The 20,233-nt window shown below is 41.0% G+C and overlaps 1 protein-coding gene across 1 annotated transcript; it reads left to right on the top strand.

Moving 5' to 3' along the window:
* Positions 1–4,255: 4,255 nt before the first annotated feature.
* Positions 4,256–6,192, top strand: LOC146578794 (uncharacterized). The gene has a single exon (XM_085267846.1). It carries the CDS (start codon positions 4,489–4,491, stop codon positions 6,190–6,192), a length of 1,704 nt encoding a protein of 567 aa, XP_085123972.1. The 5' UTR covers positions 4,256–4,488.
* The last annotated feature ends 14,041 nt before the right edge of the window (positions 6,193–20,233 follow it).

Raw genomic sequence — 20,233 nt, 5'->3', positions numbered from 1 at the left:
CAAACGGGGTTCATTGCAGGAAGGCACTATGGGATTGTTGAACTTAATGTCCTTGTACAAGACCAAACAAGAAGAAACAATGATTCTGTCTCTTGATGCTCAAAAAGCATTCGACAGGGTTTCCTGGCAGTACTTGGGCCATACACTTGAAAGATTCAAATTTGGGCCAAACTTAATTAAGTGGATACAGATTCTTTATTCCAACCCAATGGCGGCTGTACAGGTAAATGGATCTATATCAGCCAGATTTCCACTGGAACGTGGGTGTAGACAAGGATGCCCACTGTCGCCCCTGCTGTTCGATATAAGTATTGAGCCTCTGGCACAGTTGATTAGAGATGAACATGAAATTCAGGGCCTTTCAATTAATGGAGAACAGCATAAATTGTCCATCTATGCAGACGATGTACTTTTATACATTTCAAATCCTGCAGTCAGTGTACCTCATTTAAAAGAAATTATTAGTACATACGGTCACCTCTCTGGTTACAAAGTTAATATTGACAAAACATTGGCAATGGATATAGGAGGAAACATTTCACAAACATTCAAGGAGCGATGTGGCTTTAAATGGCCAAACGAAGGGATCAAGTATTTAAGAATTCAGATTCCTCACTCATTATCAGACTTGTTTAAAGTAAATTATGAAGTTATAGTTGCAAAAATAAAAAAAGATTTAGAGAGATGGACAGTCCTGCCTCTGTCTTTCTTAGGTCGGATCGAGAGTATACGTATGAATGTATTGCCAAGACTTCTATACCTTTTCCAAATGCTGCCTATTGACATTCCCAACTCTACATTTGATCATTTAGATAAACTTTTTTCCAAATTTATATGGCAAGGTAAACGCCCAAGGATCAAGTTCCAAACATTAAAACTGTCAAAACTGCAGGGGGGATTGGCTGTTCCAAATCTGAAATATTATTTCTGGGCAGCTCAGATGAGACCCCTGACTGTATGGGTGCGGGATTTATCTGAAACTCAGTGGCTAAACATTGAGAAGACAATGTGCGAAAGATCATTGGAATCCCTGCTTTTTTCTAACATTTCAATTAAAAATTTGCGTATGGGGGGATGGACAAGGGTCACACTGAAGATTTGGCGTAGAATCAAGCAATCATTTGGTCTTCCAAAAGAAATTTCAATTTTATCAATCAGAATCAGAATCAGAATAAGAAAGGGTTTTATTGCCAAATGTTGAGCGGGTTTACAACATTAGGAAATTGCTGCGGTGCTTCAGTGCAAACATACTGTTATAAATACTGTTATAAATTAAGCTTAAATGGACATGAAAATAAAAATAAAAATAAGAGTTAAAAGTGCTAAGTAGAAAGATATATACATGAGTGCAGGTGGTGATCAGTGCCAAACATGGAATGATGCAGTGAACACAGCGTAGGGTCATGTGTTAGTGGTGGGAACAGTCATACGGTTATTGTTCATGTGTCCAACAGCAGAGGGGAAGAAAATGTTCTTATGGCGAGAGGTTCTGGTGCGAATGGACCGGAGCCTCCTGCCTGAGGGGAGCAGGTCAAACAGACTGTGTCCAGGGTGAAAAGGGTCAGCTGAGATCCGAGCTGCACGCCCCAGTGTCCTGGAGGTGTACAGGTCCTGCAGAGATGGGAGTCTGCAGCCAATCACCTTCTCAGCAGAGCGCACAACACGCTGCAGTCTCTGTTTGTCCCTGATAGTGGTTCCAGCGTACCACACGGTGATGGAGGAGGTGAGGATGGACTCGATGATTGCAGTGTAGAATTGCATCATCGTCCGTGTTGGCAGGTTGAATTTCTTCAGCTGCCTCAGGAAGTACATCCTCTGCTGGGCTTTCTTAATGACGGAGGTGATGGTGGGCTCCCACTTCAGGTCCTGGGTGATGGTGGTACCCAGGAAGCGGAATGAGTCCACAGAGGTGATGGGGGTGTCAGTCAGGATGATGGGGGGGAGTGGAGCTGTGTGCTTCCTGAAGTCCACAATAATCTCCACTGTCTTCTGGGCATTCAGCACCAGGTTGTTGTGGCTGCACCAAGACACCAGACGTTCAACCTCCCTCCTGTAGGCAGACTCATCCCCGTCCGAGATGAGTCCAATAACGGTGGTGTCATCTGCAAACTTGATTAGCTTGACAGACTGGTGGATGGAGGTGCAGCAGTTGGTGTACAGGGAGAAGAGCAGGGGAGAAAGAACACAGCCCTGAGGGGAGCCGGTGCTGATGGTCCGGGAGTCCGAGACATTCTTTCCCAGCCTCACATGCTGTTTCCTGTCCGTCAGGAAGTCAGTGATCCACCGGCAGATAGGATCAGGCACATTCATCTGGGAAAGCTTGCCTCGGAGATGGTCTGGAAGGATGGTGTTGAAGGCAGAGCTGAAGTCCACAAACAGGATCCTGGCGTAGGTTCCTGGGGAGTCCAGATGCTGCAGGATGAAGTGTAGGGCCATGTTGATGCCGTCATCTACAGACCTGTTGGCTCTGTATGCAAACTGCAGGGGGTCCAGGAGGGGGGCCGTGAGGGTCCTGAGATGGGAGAGAACCAGGCGCTCAAAAGACTTCATGACCACAGATGTCAGAGCCACGGGTCTGTAGTCATTTAGTCCAGTGATCCTAGGTTTCTTGGGGACGGGGATTATGGTAGAGGACTTGAAGCAGGCAGGCACATGACATGCCTGCAGTGAGGAGTTGAAAATGCCAGAAAACACTGGGGCCAGCTCGTTTGCACAGTGTCTGAGGGTGGCAGGAGACACACCGTCTGGGCCGGGAGCTTTTCGAGCATTCAGACTCTTAAACTGCTTCCTCACACCTGCTTCATGAATATGAAGAGTTGTGGTGGGAGGAGGTGGTGTGAAATCCTCTTTTGTGTGGGGTGAGGAGGGGGGTGTTGTAGGTGAAGTGTTTGAAGGTGGTGATGGCTCTGTGGAGGGGGGAGAGGTGGGGGAATGAGTGTCCAGAGTGTCTCTATTGTTGGGGCCGTTGGAGGTGTGAAGGCTGCCTGATGGCTCGTCAAAACGGCAGTAGAAGTCGTTAAGGGTGTTGGCTAAGAGCAAGTCATCAGTGGAGTGGGGGGTTTTAGGCTTGTAGTTTGTGATATTCCTAAAACCTTTCCACACAGAGGCCGAGTCATTCTCTGAGATCTGCTGCTGCATCTTCTCAGAGTGCTGATGTTTAGCAACGTCCACTTCTTTAGTGAACCTGTACTTGGCCTCTCTGTAGCAGTCCGTCTCCGCTTCCGAACGCCTTTCTCTTCAAGCTTCTCCTCCTTGCAGGGTTTTTCTCCTATTGTGGAAGACCCTGGCTTCAGAGCATGGTCAAATAGCGGGCTTTAGAAACTGTGTCATGTTGTGAGGAATGGGCACCTGAGCTCATTTGAACAGTTGAGAGGTCAGTTTTGGCTTCCTTCTTCTGACTTTTTTAGATTTCTGCAGCTAAGAAGCTTTTTGACAAAACATAAAGAATGGAGGCAAGTTTTGGAGCCCTCACCCATTGAGGGAATATTTCTAAAAATATTTCAAAGTAATTCCTCCCCAAAATTAATCAGTAATTTTTATAACGCATTTATGAGTTTCAATACAAATGCAACTTTGGATATTAAGGCAAGGCGGGAAGCTGAGACTGGCACTCAAATCTCAGACGACACCTGGGAAGAGGTGTTCAGCGAAGCCCATCTTGTGACTAATTCTGGGCTGTGGAGAGAATTTAAATGGAAGGTGGTCATGCGATATTTTAGAACCCCAGAGATAATGGCCAAAATGAAGCCTACAAATCCTGACACCTGCTGGCGAAATTGTGGTACTTATTTAGGAACCCATTCACATATATTCTGGTCATGCCCAAAACTCTGCTCATTCTGGAATGACATATTTAAAGTTCTCAGTACAGTTTTCCAACAACCATTAACAAAAGACCAACAGCTAGCCATTTTAGGAGTATTACCTAATGGTTTTGCGGGAAATGATAAAAAGTATCTCTTAAGAATCTTGCTTACAGCAGCACTAAAGTGTATTACTATTAAATGGCTGAATCTTGACCCACCTTCATATAATATGTGGCTTGATAAAGTAAGAGAAATTTACCAGATGGAGGAAATAACATACGCTCTGCGGATTCAAAGAGAGTTGTTTACTGAGCGTTGGCGACCCGTACATGCTTTACTGTTTCAATAATTTAGCATAGGTCTGTTTCGTTTTGTTCATTTATGGCTAGATTTGTCACATGTTATTTAATATTACATAAAGTTTTTGTTTTTCTTTTCTTTTTGTTTTTGCTGTTGTCTGTCTGTTTGTTTGCTTGGGTTTTGTTTTGCTTTCCAGTTTTGTTTTGTGCTTCTTAATTGCAGTTCTTATTTTACATTTCTGCATTGCGGTTCCTGTAACTGTCCTACTTGTGAACATTGACAAGTACAAGTTGCAATGTTGTAAATTATAATAAAAATTGAGTTTAAAAAAAAAAGACTACATTTAAAAAGTATGATGTTTTGGTCTTGTGTATTTTCAGACATGGCATCTGTTGGTCCCCTGCTCCTGCTGATGATGTCAGCCTTTTTCATCATCTCCAGTGTGACCACGTCTCCGTCTGCTGACCAAAGCAAACACAAGAAACCCCTTCTGGAGAAACTAAAACAAGGCAAAGAAAAACTTAAAAGTGCACTAAAAAATAAGGAGAACCTCAAAAATATTGGTGTACTTTGTCTAACATTAATCACAGGCATTGGGAATGCGTTAAAAAACACTAGTCATGATATTCTTAAATCTGCTGCGTCTGTGGCTAGTGTTGTGCCAGTGGTAGGTGCTGTATTTTCCTTACTAATGACAATAGCGATACTGATAGATGAACATGTTAATGACAAATCATTACTGAAAGATATCAAGGAAGAATTTGAAAAAATCGATCTTAAGCTTGAGAAGCATCATCGGGAACTAAAGTGGAACATCTGGGCAGCTGCAACTTATTCTAAGCCAGAGATGAAAATTAGGACTGCCTGGACTGAATACAAAACACTGCTGGGCAGTCTCGCTGGGGCTAAAGATCAGGATGAAAGGAAAAGACATGAAAAAAGCTTTATAGAAGCCTACTCAAAATATGAGAAAGCTCCTCGGGAAATGGGAGAGTTGCTGAAAAAAACAGGAAAGAGCTTCGTTAATAACCTCGGGGATGAACTGGCTGAATATGTTAAATGTCACGAGAAGGAAATCATAGAATATACTTATCTCATTCTTACACTTATCTTCAAGGGCAACATGATGAATCAATTCTACTACAGACTGAAGAACATACAGTCTGAAGCGAGAAATGATGAGATGAAGAAGAATGTATATGAAGCAATGACAGCAATGTTTGAAATCCAAAAACAATGCATTGATAGCAGTATGACTTATGTTAAACAGGACGTGAAACCACTTATTGATAAATCTAAAAAGCGTGATGATTTGGCACAGGAAGTCTGGGATTTTCTGCAGAAGACATATGACAGGTATGACTGGATGGTTGTTGGATTTATAACCAAAAAATCCAGACATAAAACAATTAAAACCCTGAACAAACACGTGCTGACAGGATTCCAGGATGTGTCAACAGAGCGCATTACTGTGGCCGTATCCAGACAGGTGAAAGGGACTCAAAGCAAAGTACAGGAGGTCAGCACAGCCATTGAGAAGTGTATTAAAAAGAAAGTTTTGTGTTACAAGGTGGAAGAGACACTCCGCACATGTGGGGAAAAGGTGGCTGGAATTCCAATGTCTCAGACTTACACAGCAGTCCACGCCTATATTAAAAAAGCTCACCAAAGCATCAAGAAAAAGGAAGGTAACCGTAAAGCTAACGTTAAAGACCAAGCTGATGATGAAGATGAAGTCAGTGCTGCTCCTGAAAACCCTTCAGATCAGACTCCTTACATTTACACAGGGGAGTGTGAGAAATCTCCAGGGGTCAAGCATGGAAAGTTTGTTGTTCTGATCAAAAGTGACGAAGAAATGATGGGAAAAGATCCATGTGCCAAGCAGGACTGTGGGCAAAGAAAAGGCAGAGGAAAATGTGTGAAAATGAAAGACATGTTCCTTGGAATTTGCCGGTGTAATTATCCATACTATGGGCTTCACTGTGAGAATGACATAAATGATTATGCCATAGAATTAGAGAAAGAAGCAGGGACACAGAAAAATAAATCAACAGTGACAGGCAAGAGGAGGCGAAACAAGAACTGAAACAGCAGAACAGACTTCATGAAGTGACATGAGCTTCTTCTCTAAAATGACACTGAAACATTCGGTAAATCATCTTTTTCCTCAGACTCAAAGTATCTAAGAAACCAAAACCACATTTCTGAATGCGACTAACACTTTAATCCACTGCTCCATTCTCAGTGCCTCAATCTGTTTGGATCACATGTTTGTGGCTGATGTGCTCACCGTCACTAAGACTAAAGCTGATTTCATGTAAACACAGGCGGTTAGAAAAACACCAGAGTAGGCTCTGATTGGTTTGAACCTCCTCTGAACATTGTTCCCTTCAAACAACCAAAGTCAGTGTCCGAGCTCATGTTCACTTCATGAGATTTTCTGCTGTTCATGTTTCTTTGAGCAGCAGCTGATGATGTGTGAACCTCTGAACAACAGTGAAGCATTTCTCAGAGTCCAAATCTGTGTGTTAAACTCACATGAATGAAATTAAGATAAAGTTTGTGTTTATCTGCCAAACTGAAAGACATCATACAGCAATCTGAGAACCAATGAAATGTGTCTGCCCTGAATAAAGCTTCTGTTTCACTGTCATACTTGTGTCTGTGATTTGAATACTCACCTTATATCCTGTCAGTGTGTCGTATCACTCATTCTAATGCACACTTTTAATGTAGTCCCTCCTGACTGGGGGAGTGGAAATTTCTAAGGAAATCCAGATTTTTATTTTGAGTGAAGTGACCCTTAAAAGTTCAGTTCACCTAATTCAGCTGTAGGTTACAGCTTAAAACACTTCAAAAACACCAACCTTCTGTTGACGCAGTGCTTTGTGAGCAAAGTTGCAGCCAACTCATTTTAATACAATACAATACAATACAATTTTATTTATATAGCACATTTAAAAACCCGAAGGCACACCAAAGTGCTTCACAGTAATATGGAGAGTCAACATAAGTCAAAAACAGGGTACAAATCGGGCACAAGCACAGACAGGATAGAGGCACTAAAAGACCAGGAGAGTTAGATAAATACAAAATATGCTACGAGGACAAAAACAGCAGTAAAATTGATAAAAATAATACATTTAATAAAATCTAATAAAAGATTTAAAAGTTTAGAAATTAAAAGATTTAAAAGGGTATTAACTGGTCGGGAAAGCCAAGTCAAATAGATATGCTTTTAATCTTGATTTAAAGGACTGGATAGAGTCCGAGGCTCGAATAGAAGCAGGGAGGCTATTCCAAAGGTTGGGTGCAGCTGAAGCAAAGGCACGATCGCCTCTGGTCTTCAGTCTAAACTTAGTAACTGACCTGATGATCTTAATGCACGACAAGGAGTGTACAAATTGAGGAGGTCAGTGAGGTAGCTGGGCGCAATGTTATTCAGGATTTTAAAAGTGAGTAGCAAGATTTTAAACTCAATGCGATATTTGATTGGTAACCAGTGTAGATCAACAAGAGCCGGAGTAATAGGGTCAAATTTTCTAGTGCCAGTAAGAAGGCGAGCCGCAGCATTCTGAACGAGTTGCAGCCTTCGAAGAGAGAAGGCTTGGAGATCACAGTAGAGAGAATTACAATAATCTAACCTGGAGGTCACAAAAGCATGGATACGTTTTTCCAGGTCCCTGTGTGGTATATAATGCTTAGCTTTAGAAATCTGGCGCAGTTGAAAAAAACTAGATTTAACTACAGATGATACTTGTTTATCGAGCTTAAAGGAGCTATTCAAATAGACACCCAGGTTACGCATAGAATCGGAGAGAGAGTTAGCTAGGGGCCCCAGCAGGGCAACAAGCTGGTCTCGAGGAATATGGCTGTCGAACACCATAACTTCAGTTTCGTTTAAATTTAAAACGAGAAAATTTTCTGACAGCCAATCTTTAACCTCTCTCAGACAATCGTACAGGGAGTTCAGTGATGCTGCCAAGTCATCAGTCAGTTGACAATAGATTTGAATGTCATCAGCGTAAAAGTGATAAGAAATATTGTATTTTTCAAATATGGAGCCCAAGGGTAGCATATACAAAGAGAATAATAGAGGGCCCAATACAGACCCCTGGGGCACACCACAACAGAGAGGGGCAACAGAGGAAGAGTATCCTCCTATCACAACAGAGAAGGATCTATCTGTGAGGTAAGAGTTAAACCAGTTAAGGGCAGAACCCTTGATGCCTACAACATGCTCTAGTCTCCTCAAGAGTATATTATGATCAACCATGTCAAAGGCTGAAGGCAGATCTAATAAAACTAAAACGGCAGGGCGACCAGAGTCAGCAAATACAAGAAGATCATTATAGACTCTTAGCAGGGCCGTTTCAGTGCTATGGTGTGGCTTAAAGCCAGACTGGTATTTGTCAGTGATATTATTTGCAATTAAGCAAGCCTGTATTTGGAGAAAGACGGCTTTCTCAAAAAATTTTGATAAAAACGGAAGCTTCGAGATTGGCCATTTTAACAATGGAGGCGGAGTAACACAGCAACAGTGCAGGTCTAACTGTCCAGCTAGACGCTGACGGAGGCTGGGTGGGATCTTTCTGTGACTCCACATTCACAACATTAGGTGTTTGTGTGCCCTGACCGCCCAGGAGGGTAGTGACAATACACTATCAGACTTTTAGATGGACGTGTTTTCTGTCCACTACACTGTAAGTCAGTGCTTTCAAAAAGTTCCCTTTTCATTGGAATATACGTACAGATTTTCAACATCCTAATATCCTAACTATTAAAAAGAGTAAAACACTGACACCATTAAAAACTAAACTAAAACAAGAAAATCCAGTCTGGAAAGTGATGAAAAATACAGTAAAAGGTCAAATCTAAACAAAATAATTCAAAAATATTAAACTAAAATAACAGTTTAACTGGTTTTATGTCTACAGCAGATTTACTGATCTTTGAATATAATTCAACACTTGACCCCTGTTTCAATCCAGGCGCTCAATGTTGACATTGTGGAGGACTATAAATACCTCGAGTATACATTGACAATAAACTGGACTGGGCTAAAAACACCACAGCACTTTACAGGAAGGGCCAGAGTCGCCTCTATCTTTTGAGGCGACTCTGCCGGACAATGCTCAGGATTTTCTACGAGTCTGTTGTGGCCAGTGCGATCCTCTACGCTGTTGCATCCTGGGGGAGGAGATTGAGGGTTGCTGATGCCAAAAGACTCAATAAACTGATCCGCAAGGACAGTAATGTTGTGGGGATGGAGATGGACTCTCTTAAGGTGGTGTCAGAGAGGAGGATGTTGTCCAAGATAAAGAGGTTTAGTGTCTAGACCGGCTGGGGCGAGTGGAGGAACGGTGGCGTGAGAGAGCAGCTTCTGTTTTCCATCCTGGATCTCAGGATTAGTTTTTATTGTCCTTGTGCAGCTGCAGCTGCAGTGCAGTGGTTTTGTTTCTGTATTCTGAGGACTGATTCCATCTAGTGGACATCTGAAGACACTACACAGGTTAGTTTGTATGAAGTTCATGGGTCATGTGACTCTTCTCCCACAGAACATGATGCTATGAGTGCCACCAACCTCAGAGATGTAATCAGACAGTGACTAAAAATCTATGAAAGCATCAAAATCTGACAGTAATTATGGGCTCAAATTGTGGTCATAAATAATTTGTACTTGTAAATCAGTTTTGTATGTGTAAAAAGAATTTGTGTGTGCGTAAAAAAAGATTCGTGTAAAACTGCACTCAAGTTTCAGGTAGTGTACAAGTACGAATTTTGACCCTATTTTTCTTCCTTTCATCTGATTGGTCAATGTCATGTCAATCACAAATTTAACAATCCAGTCAGAGAACAGATGGGTTTGGCTATTGGAGGGGTGTAAAAACGTTTTTAGTCTAACAACACCAGGCTCCTTCTTCCTGCAAGGACTATGTTCAGGTGTGAGCACTACAGAAGTAATCAGTGACTAATTACTGATTACTTCCCCCAAAAAATAATCCAGTTACTTTATTGATTACTGATTTTCAAAAGTAATTAATTACAGAAACATGTACAAATATGTACAGTACAGCTTTAAATAGAAATAAGTTTCTCATCCATCAGTCATAAAATCATTGAACAATCCACACTGTGTCTATATCACAGCCAAACGTGGGCCAAGAAAAATGTATGTATGGACTGGATGGGTTGTTACTGACATCTGGTGAAAAGTCAGAAGAACTTTTATAAATATATTTACTTAGAAAATTTGTAACACGTTTAATGCTTATTTTACCGGCTGTACATAACCAACACATTTTACCTCACAGCAGTGACTGTGCTATCAGAACACTTCCTCGCAATGGTTATGATTAGTATTAAAATTATTAATAAAATATATTCTTTACACTGAGGAGATGATTGTTATTCTCTCACTGATAAATTCAAAAACTGGCAAAAAAGCAGCAAGAAATATGTAGGAGTCAACAGTGCTGATCAGGCTGAATGTAAAACATTTGCTCTGCATGACTGAGGGAACACGTGCTGGTTTCCAGGTTTTGTTATCACCACTGGTTGGTGGCACTGGTGCCTCACAGCAACAAGGTCTTGGGTTTGAATTCACCATAAATTTTTACACAAAACAACATGTTTGTCATGTATATTCGTTACAGGGCAAGTTTAAAAATTGTGTTTTGTGACTTTTTTGCAATGTACTTGGTGTATAAATGCCTCAAGTCTTAGTATATCACTTAAAACTTTATTTACATAGTACTTCTCATACAGTAAAGAAGACACTCAAAATGATGTACACATTAGAAGCAGAAAACAATACACATACATCACCTTCACTACGCCCTCTCATCACCCCTCCATCCCCACTCCCACACCCAGAGATCAGCACTCACTTAGCATACAGAAACACAGGAGATGAAAAAGAAATGATAAATAACATAACAACGGTAATAAGGACAGATTAAATATAATAAAAAGTGAAAAAACAAATGGTGCAAAAAAGGAAATAAATGAATAGTAAATTACAATAAAGAGAAACAAAACCCTAAAATGGAAAAAGAAACGTAAAAGATTTTTTAACATTCTAACATTTTAAAGTTTATCCTGGCTTCTATGGTCAACCAGCTGTTGAAGAATTGGGATGATATGCAGACCAGGACCACCCGAAACAGGAACAGTTTCTTTCCCCTCGCCATCTCCCTTCTTAACAGTTGACCTGTCACACTGCTCCCACTGCCAGACTGCAACTGCACCTTATGTACATTTTGTAGTATTCATTCCACCTCATTCATTTCTGTATTTTATGTATATAAGTTTAGATTCGTTATTTATAGTTGGTTTACATAGCTTTGTGTATGTATGTGTAATGTGTATATATAGACACTTGTGTGTGTGAGATTTACATTGCTGTGCTTGAGAGCCACCATCTACCGGAACCAAATTCCCTGTATGTGTCTGCACATATACTTGGCCAATAAACACGATTCTGATTCTGATATGGTCTCTAGCACGAGCAGTGTTGGGACTAACGCGTTATTAAGTAACGCGTTACAGTAACTACGTTATTATTGTGGTAACGAGCACGGTAACTAGTTATTATGCCAAAATCAGGAACGCGTTAGTCGTTACTGGGATTTAGATAGGGTCGTTACTCGTTACTTCGTGTGGTGGCATCGCGGAGCTTCCACAGATTCAGTAACATTAGCAAGTGGTGGAGGCCAGCAGGTGGATGAAGGAAAAGGGACGCAGAAGGAAAAGAGACCCGAGGCGGCCGCCGGTCCACGTGTGAACTGAACTTCAGGTAAGAAGTTATGACCTGCAGTCTCTCTGGGTCAGATATGAACCAAGTTTAGGTGGAGTTTATTTTCGTTATTCTGACTTTTTCCGTACTGCGTGCTAGCTAGCATGACGGAGTTTCTATACAGCTGGGTGGGTGCTATGAAGTTAATGATGTTGAACTTTATTTTGTTCATAAGTTATTAGAGTTGCCAACCGTCCCGTCTGGTATTCAGAGAAAATATTACGCGTTTCTTATTGAGGTGAAAAGGAAGAGTTTGTCCCGTAATTCAGCTACAATGAAAAAGGCACAAAGCTGGAGTTATTCTGTGTCTTTGCTGCACAGCTGCCTCTTCTCCTCTCATTCTCTCCCCCTCCCTCTCCTGTTTCTACTTCAATCATGAAAACTGATCAATGATCAGCTGATCGGCTTTTCTCTCTTGTTTGTTTATCGCCCACTTTGCGCCGAAAGAGGAAACCAGCGGATGTCGCACTAAACAACAGCAGCACGTTTAAGCTTGATCAGCTGTTGTTAGAATTTATTTAATATTAATTTCTAGTATCAGCTGATGTTTGCTGGAGCCACAGCTGTAAAGCTGCTGGTCATGATGTCGGTTTGGTTATCTGGTGAGAGGGAAACATGAAGATGAAACCAGGAGATGTCCTTACTGAATGTTAGAGGAAAAATGATTCTATGTAACTTTACCTTCTTTTAAATGTACAAGCTGTGTTTAAGATAAGTAGTTTAGAAGTGTCTTTCAGATTTTCCCAGCAAGGACATATTGTTTCAGATTGTTTTATCTTTCTCCTAGCTCTCTGCTGACTAGACTAGAACCATATATGGAGTTGTTTTACTTTTTCTGTTTATTATTTTCTTATCCTGTTCTCACTGTCTCTGTGCTCTGTGCCTATAAAAAATGCCAAGCCACTGTGCAGGGTGTGAGTTGTTCTCAGCAGCTCACCCGTGCGCACGTTAAAGCATAAAAAGAAACCTTGTCTCATTGTGTCTTTATTTCTCCTGGGTTTTTTACAGAGTTTTCCCCCAACACTGAATCATCAGTGCTGTGATGGAGAAACAGGTTTACCTTTTAGGTGACATGAATGAGTTGAAGGGAAGTTATGAACTGTTTCTGAGAGACAAATAACACCAGGATCCTTTTTTAGGTAGCTGACAGCTGGTAACTGTGCAGGTGCGGATCTAGCAAAGTGTTGCCAGGGGGGCAGGTAGGGCATTAACAGGGAAAGGGGGGCACAAAGAAATACTTTTCTATCTTATTCTCATTTAAAATGTCTAGCTTTTAAAAAATAATTATCTGAATCTTACAACAAACGATTGATAGATTGATGCATATATACCATCAAAACAGTGTACATCACTGTCACAACAGCGTTTGTTTTCATTCAAAGGCTTTATGATTTTTCCTATAATGGTGGGCCGGTCTCTAGTCAAAATGTCCGGGCCAATTTTCTGTCCCAGTCCAGCCCTGTATGCAGCTCATGTGCAGTCTGGTGTTACCTACATCTTCCTATTCAGAAGGCAGAATTTCCGAGTTCTGAGTACAATCGAAAGCACCACGACTGCAGTTTTTGTGTTGGATGTAAAAGGCGCACATGACACTGTGACGTAGGCTAGAATCATGGCAGCAGTCAATGACGGTCCAGGCGTGGGATTTCTCTCGTGGAAATGTGCACATTATCTTTTCCTTTCTATTGGTAGGTGGCACAGTGCACCTGTGGCAAGTAAACAAGCTAGAAGACTGGCAAAGTTATGGAAGCAACACATTAACAAGAGAATTCTGAGTAAAACCAAAGTTACTTTCCCTAGTAACTAGTTACTTTGAAAGTACCGAGTAACTTGAAGTAACTGAGTTACTTTTGAGAGAAGTAACTAGTAATGTAACTAAGTTACTATTTTAAAGTAACTTACCCAACACTGAGTACGAGTAACCTAAACTTATCAGACGGTGTGGAGCTGTTACCTGATGTAATGAAATGTAACTCAAACATGTTCTGATATTAAATTAAACAAATTCACTTTCAGTCAAACAAGTCAGTCAGAGTCCTGCTTGCTGCTCTTCCTCACCCCCGTCCCTGAATCAAAATACAAACTAAAGTCTGTCCACTTGTTGTTTAACTTTCCTATTTTTCATCTTTCAGAGTGAAAATAAGAAAAAAAAGTGAAAGAAATGGGAAGGACAGCTGCTGTGTTTGTGTGTGCAGAGTTTCTACCAGAGCCAAATGTCATCTACTCCTCACTGAAGTCGTCCACCAGTCCAACCACTGGAATCCAGCTGCTGCTCTCTAACTGGTCCACACAGCAGCTCAGACCTGACACATTCACTGTAAACACACTGGTTTATATTCTGTTTGTTCTCCTCATGAAGGAACCTCATCTATCTATCTATCTATCTATCTATCTATCTATCTATCTATCTATCTATCTATCTATCTATCTATCTATCTATCTATCTATCTATCTTTTTTATATTGTTTTTAATGTGTTCGCTCTCTCTCCTCTCATGGTGCTTTCAGATCATCTCCTTCTTTGCTTTACTTCTTCATCATGAAGAGGAAGAGCCTTCTTCTACTGTTTAAAGATCACAACAGCAACCACAACAATGATCACAGCAAGTAGCAAACCAAAAACTACCGGTCCACCATGATGATTCCTACCAACTCCATCCTCCTTCCCTCCATCCTCCTTCCCTCCATCCTCTGTGAGTCCTCCTGTCTGACCTGCAGGTGAGAAACAGGTGTGAGGTGTCAGCTGTCAGGTAGGTGATGAGTGAAGAACAGAACAGAATCCATTTCCTCTTCAAACTGCTGTCAGACATTATCTACTGCACTCTGATCACATCACTCAGACCAGCTGCTTTCTACAAAGTCTCATCAACAACATCTTTAGAAACAAACATCAACAACCAGGAAGCAGCTTCACCTCTTTTCACCACTCACCTGGAGAAACATTTAAGCTGATGGTGGTGATGGGCTCAGTCTTCAGATGAGCTCTCTTCCTGCGGTTTGCTCCTCTCATGAAGACACGACACTCATATGTTCCATTATCAGCAGTCATCACATTCTTCAGAATCAGAGACACGTCTCCATCCTTCATCTGTCTGTCCTGCAGATCCACCCGGTTCTTAAAAGATGGATGCTGCTCTTCTGGATCAAACTGTTCATCTCGGTACAAGAGGACATATTCTTCCTTCAGGTCAGCTCTGCTCCACTCTACAACAACAATGATGTTGTTGTTTGGAGCTCGACATGTCAGAGTGACATTCTGTCGAGACTCAGCTGTGATCGTTTTCTGGTCTGAAAGAGGAAACAACACAGCAGAGAGGTTAAAGGTCAAAGTTTAAACTGTTGACTGGTACAGCAGCCAATCAAAAAGATGATCAGAGACCACTGTGCTCTGGTTGATGATGGTTGAACCTCAAACCTGAGCCACAGTTCCCTCACTGCAAATGAGTATTTTGTCCACATCATCCTCTTCATGCATGTTGTCTTACTCCAAGCTGTATAGGCTCGAAAGCCTACTACCAATTAAGCATATTAGGTGATGTGCATCTCTGTAATGAGAAGGGGTGTGGTCTAATGACATCAACACCCTATATCAGGTGTGCATAATTATTAGGCAACTTCCTTTCCTTTGGCAAAATGGGTCAAAAGAAGGACTTGACAGGCTCAGAAAAGTCAAAAATAGTGAGATATCTTGCAGAGGGATGCAGCAGTCTCAAAATTGCAAAGCTTCTGAAGCGTGATCATCGAACAATCAAGCGTTTCATTCAAAATAGTCAACAGGGTCGCAAGAAGCGTGTGGAAAAACCAAGGCGCAAAATAACTGCCCATGAACTGAGAAAAGTCAAGCGTGCAGCTGCCAAGATGCCACTTGCCACCAGTTTGGCCATATTTCAGAGCTGCAACATCACTGGAGTGCCCAAAAGCACAAGGTGTGCAATACTCAGAGACATGGCCAAGGTAAGAAAGGCTGAAAGACGACCACCACTGAACAAGACACACAAGCTGAAACGTCAAGATTGGGCCAAAAAATATCTCAAGACTGGTTTTTCTAAGGTTTTATGGACTGATGACATGAGAGTGAGTCTTGATGGGCCAGATGGATGGGCCCGTGGCTGGATTGGTAAAGGGCAGAGAGCTCCAGTCCGACTCAGACACCAGCAAGGTGGAGGTGGAGCACTGGTTTGGGCTGGTATCATCAAAGATGAGCTTGTGGGGCCTTTTCGGGTTGAGGATGGAGTCAAGCTCAACTCCCAGTCCTACTGCCAGTTTCTGGAAGACACCTTCTTCAAGCAGTGGTACAGGAAGAAGTCTGCATCCTTCAAGAAAAACATGATTTTCATGCAGGACAATGCTCCATCACACGCGTCCAAGTACTCCACAGCGTGGCTGGCAAGAAAGGGTATAAAAGAAGAAAAACTAATGACATGGCCTCCTTGTTCACCTGATCTGAACCCCATTGAGAACCTGTGGTCCATCATCAAATGTGAGATTTACAAGGAGGGAAAACAGTACACCTCTCTGAACAGTGTCTGGGAGGCTGTGGTTGCTGCTGCACGCAATGTTGATGGTGAACAGATCAAAACACTGACAGAATCCATGGATGGCAGGCTTTTGAGTGTATACAACTTGCCTAATAATTCTGCACTCCCTGTATACAAACTGATTAATTACATGTAAGACACGCCCTTAATGCTAATATGTGTCCACTATTTTCACCTGAGAGGAATTTTATCCACATTAGAGCTGCAAACTTCTGGGAATAACAAATTTATATCTATATATCTATATCTATATCTATATATATATCTATATATCTATATCTATATCAACAACTAGTGTTCACAGTCTGCTGGAGTCTGCTGGAGCTGGGAGTGTGTGGAAAATGATAAATGCACTTACAGTCATTATAAAATGCTGTCATAAACAATACCAACTTAAACAGCACACATTAATGCTGTGTTGGCAGCACTTGTCCCTCGTTCAGGTTACACACAGAAGAAACCAGGATCAGCGAAGATCAAAGATCAGAGCTCTGATGAAAGCTTTCACCACACTGAGCATCATCTTTGTCATCTTTACCAGGAGATGAGCTCACAGCTACAGGACGGCAAACACTGATCACTTTAAATGGTTAAACTCGTTATCTGATTACTATGAAGGTGGACAGCCTCTGAATTATTATACAAACCTGTCTCTTATTTCTATCATCATCAAGATTATTGGCACTATTTTTGTTACCTTTTGGTCATTCTTTACAATTTTCACATAATATGTGTGTGAGTAACTATGGGAAAAGTCTGCTGTGTCATCATCCCATGAAACATCACTGCTCAGCAACAACTATTCAGTACTTCCCTCTGTCCCTCCTATCAGCAGACCAAATGTGCTGCTGATACATGTGAACGTGGTGTGAATGAGCTTTATAATTATTTTGAATGTAATAATTTAAATTGTATATATATATATAAAGTGACAATGAAAGCAATTCAGTTCCCAGCAGTAGACACAGTGATACCTGCTGGTCTCACCTGTATATGCAGCCGGGGAAAAGCAGACGAGCAGAATCCAGCAGAATATCACAGATTTGCAAGTATCCATCTCAGGTTGTCCTGCAGATCCCAAATTCATGAGTGTTACATAGTTTAAAAGAGAAGCTGAGTCAACTGAAAATACACAAGATGTTTGTTTTACCAAAGCTTCTGATATGATCCACAAACATAAACTAAGATTTACAAATGTGTACGTCCAACAGTGAATAGTGATTATTTACCCTCCAAAATGTTTATGTTCAGCAAATGTGTGAAGGAATTACCTGATATGACAGGATATCACATGTTAGATGAGAGCACAAAGTGCTAACAGTAGCAGAAATGTGGGCATCTCTGTGTCTCAGGTGATTTCATCACACATTTAAGGTTCTGCACATCAGTTAAAAATAGAGTCACATATTTTTAGACATCTGTTCTCACAGGAAGCAAGAAAATTATCAGACTTGTGAAACTGAAAGTAAATTGTGTGTAAATTACGTAGACATTAGTAAAATGGTTTTTGCTTGTGGTCAAATTGCTTTGGATTTTGATACACAGTGTAGATTGAAACACGCGTTTATGAGTCAGAAGTTACACATCTGAGGTAAAGTCTGTAGTGAGTTCAGCACACCCAGAGTATCTTACCCCAACACTGTTGTTCAGAATAAGCAGTCACACAAAGCTCAGTTTGTTAAGTTTACCAGGGTTTACTGAGTAAGTAAAGTTAAAATATATGTTGTGTATTTTATATAAAATCAGCAGCGTGAGAGAAAAAGCTAAACTACAGTATTGTTGATCTCTAATCTGATTAAGTTACCGTGGTGATTTACCCCAGCAGTACAGAGACCCTGAAGTTACCTGGATCAGATGAAATCCTGGTTGGTAGCACAGCCTCAGGACTCACTGCTCCTCCTGCTGGATGGTGATCAGGTGGAGATTGTAAAAAGACGTATTATAACATGTCAATTAGTGCTGTAATCAGACTGCCTTTGCAAAGTGAGAACTATGGATCAGATTCTTACAATGGAATAATTTAATGCATGTTGTTCTTTTGTTTGTTTCTTTAAATGGGAAATAATCTGGTTAGCACATAGTTGTTAGCACACAGACACAAATGGCTTCTTAACACACACACACACACACACACACACACACACACTACTATCACCATTTATGTCGTCATTCAGATTGAAAGTGTGCACACGTGTAATGAAAACAAAATCCATTAAATCATTATTGTCATCTCCAGTCTTTTCCTTGTGCAGTAATACAAGGAACGATTTGCTGTCAGCTCATTTTAATCTGATGTGTTTGAAAGTTTAGTGATGACATCCTGTCTGATGACACTTTGTTTACAGGCAGCGTTTTAATCACTATTTTAAAGACACTGTGTATGAATGTAACAGCTCAGTGCTGTCTGACAGCATTAGCATTGTTAGTTACCTTAAACAGGCTGAATCCACCGCTGCACTGTGAGGATAAAGACTCTGTGTCGCTCTACTGTCACTTCTTATTCTTCATATGTCACAGCTGGAGATTTTACAAGTGTGAATAACCAGAGGTGTGGACTCGAGTCACATGACTTGGACTCGAGTCAGACTCGAGTCATTAATTTTATGACTTTAGACTTGACTTGAAAAAATGTTCTAAGACTTGTGACTTGACTTGGACTTTTACACCAATGACTTGGGACTTGAATTGGACTTGAACCGGTTTACTTGAAAAGACTTGATATTTTACCCCAAATATAAAATTTAACACGCATATTATATGGAGATTGAAAATGTGACGTCATTCACGGGTAGAACCGCAAAGGATTCTGGGAACTCGTGGCAAGCGGTACTAGCGCACGCAGGCTTTCAATTAAAATCAGTCACACAGCGATAAAAAGAAACACAAAAATGTCAAGAAGCCGTTGTATTATTAACTGCAATAGCCGGTCGCATGACAGCCACGGAAAGCCGACGGGTAAAGAGATCGGTTGTTATCGGATTACGTCGTGGAAGAGAAATTGTTCGAGCCATGTTTCCGAAGTAACAAAGACGCGACGGATGGCAGCCATTCAAAGATCAAATATAACGTCCTAGAACACTCCAGCTCACAGGTTAGTCTGCTCCAAGCATTTACACAAAGGTCAGTCTGCTGTTGTAGTTAATGCGTCATTTTTCTTAACATAATTGGTGATATAGGTTACAAGCAAGTCTGGCGCTGAACAGAAATTGTCGCGCTATGCTCCTTTATTTATTGTGCATAAATAGTGAATTGTCCTGACACAATATTGCGTTTCGCTTCTGTTATTATGGTACATTGACAAAAACATATACTTTTATTCACAGGATAAAACAGGTTTTTTGTATCACTAATTGCCCAGTATGATTACAGCATACAATATTATTGTCACTGCTACATTTCTGTGATGGGTACCAGAAATTATTTCTACTACTAATTAATTACCGTTGAGCTCAAAGGTCCTATTAATAAACGGTTAACGAATGTGTATTTATGAAGACGATTTGTGAGACTGGTAAACTTATGATACGTACGATGGTCTTTCGTTCTACACGGTGCATTTCAAGGTCCTGCACCCATCCGTCGGTAAACTGTACCTGGGCTTGTTGCAGTGACCGGAAGTTACTAAACTTCATGAGTGTATGCACTCACTCCAAGAACCGTATAATTATAAATATGCATATAAATATGCTAGGATGAGATAGCTGACTTCATCCAACTAGCAAATGTTTTCCAGGCTACGTTGGTGATACAGTTTTTTTTAATGTGTATGATATTTTTGTCATGCGATTTTAA

Source organism: Mchenga conophoros, linkage group LG3 (genome assembly GCF_057382185.1).
Source record: "Mchenga conophoros isolate Kocher_MC1m ecotype Shallow Benthic linkage group LG3, M_conophoros_male_GT1.1, whole genome shotgun sequence".
NCBI lineage: Eukaryota > Metazoa > Chordata > Actinopteri > Cichliformes > Cichlidae > Mchenga > Mchenga conophoros.
Note: the sequence above shows the minus strand (reverse complement) of the source record. Positions and strands in the feature narration are given on the sequence as shown.

Coding starts and splice junctions, on each gene's coding strand:
- LOC146578794 (XM_085267846.1), top strand. CDS start 4,489: ATGGCATCTGTTGGTCCCCTGCTCCTGCTGATGATGTCAGCCTTTTTC.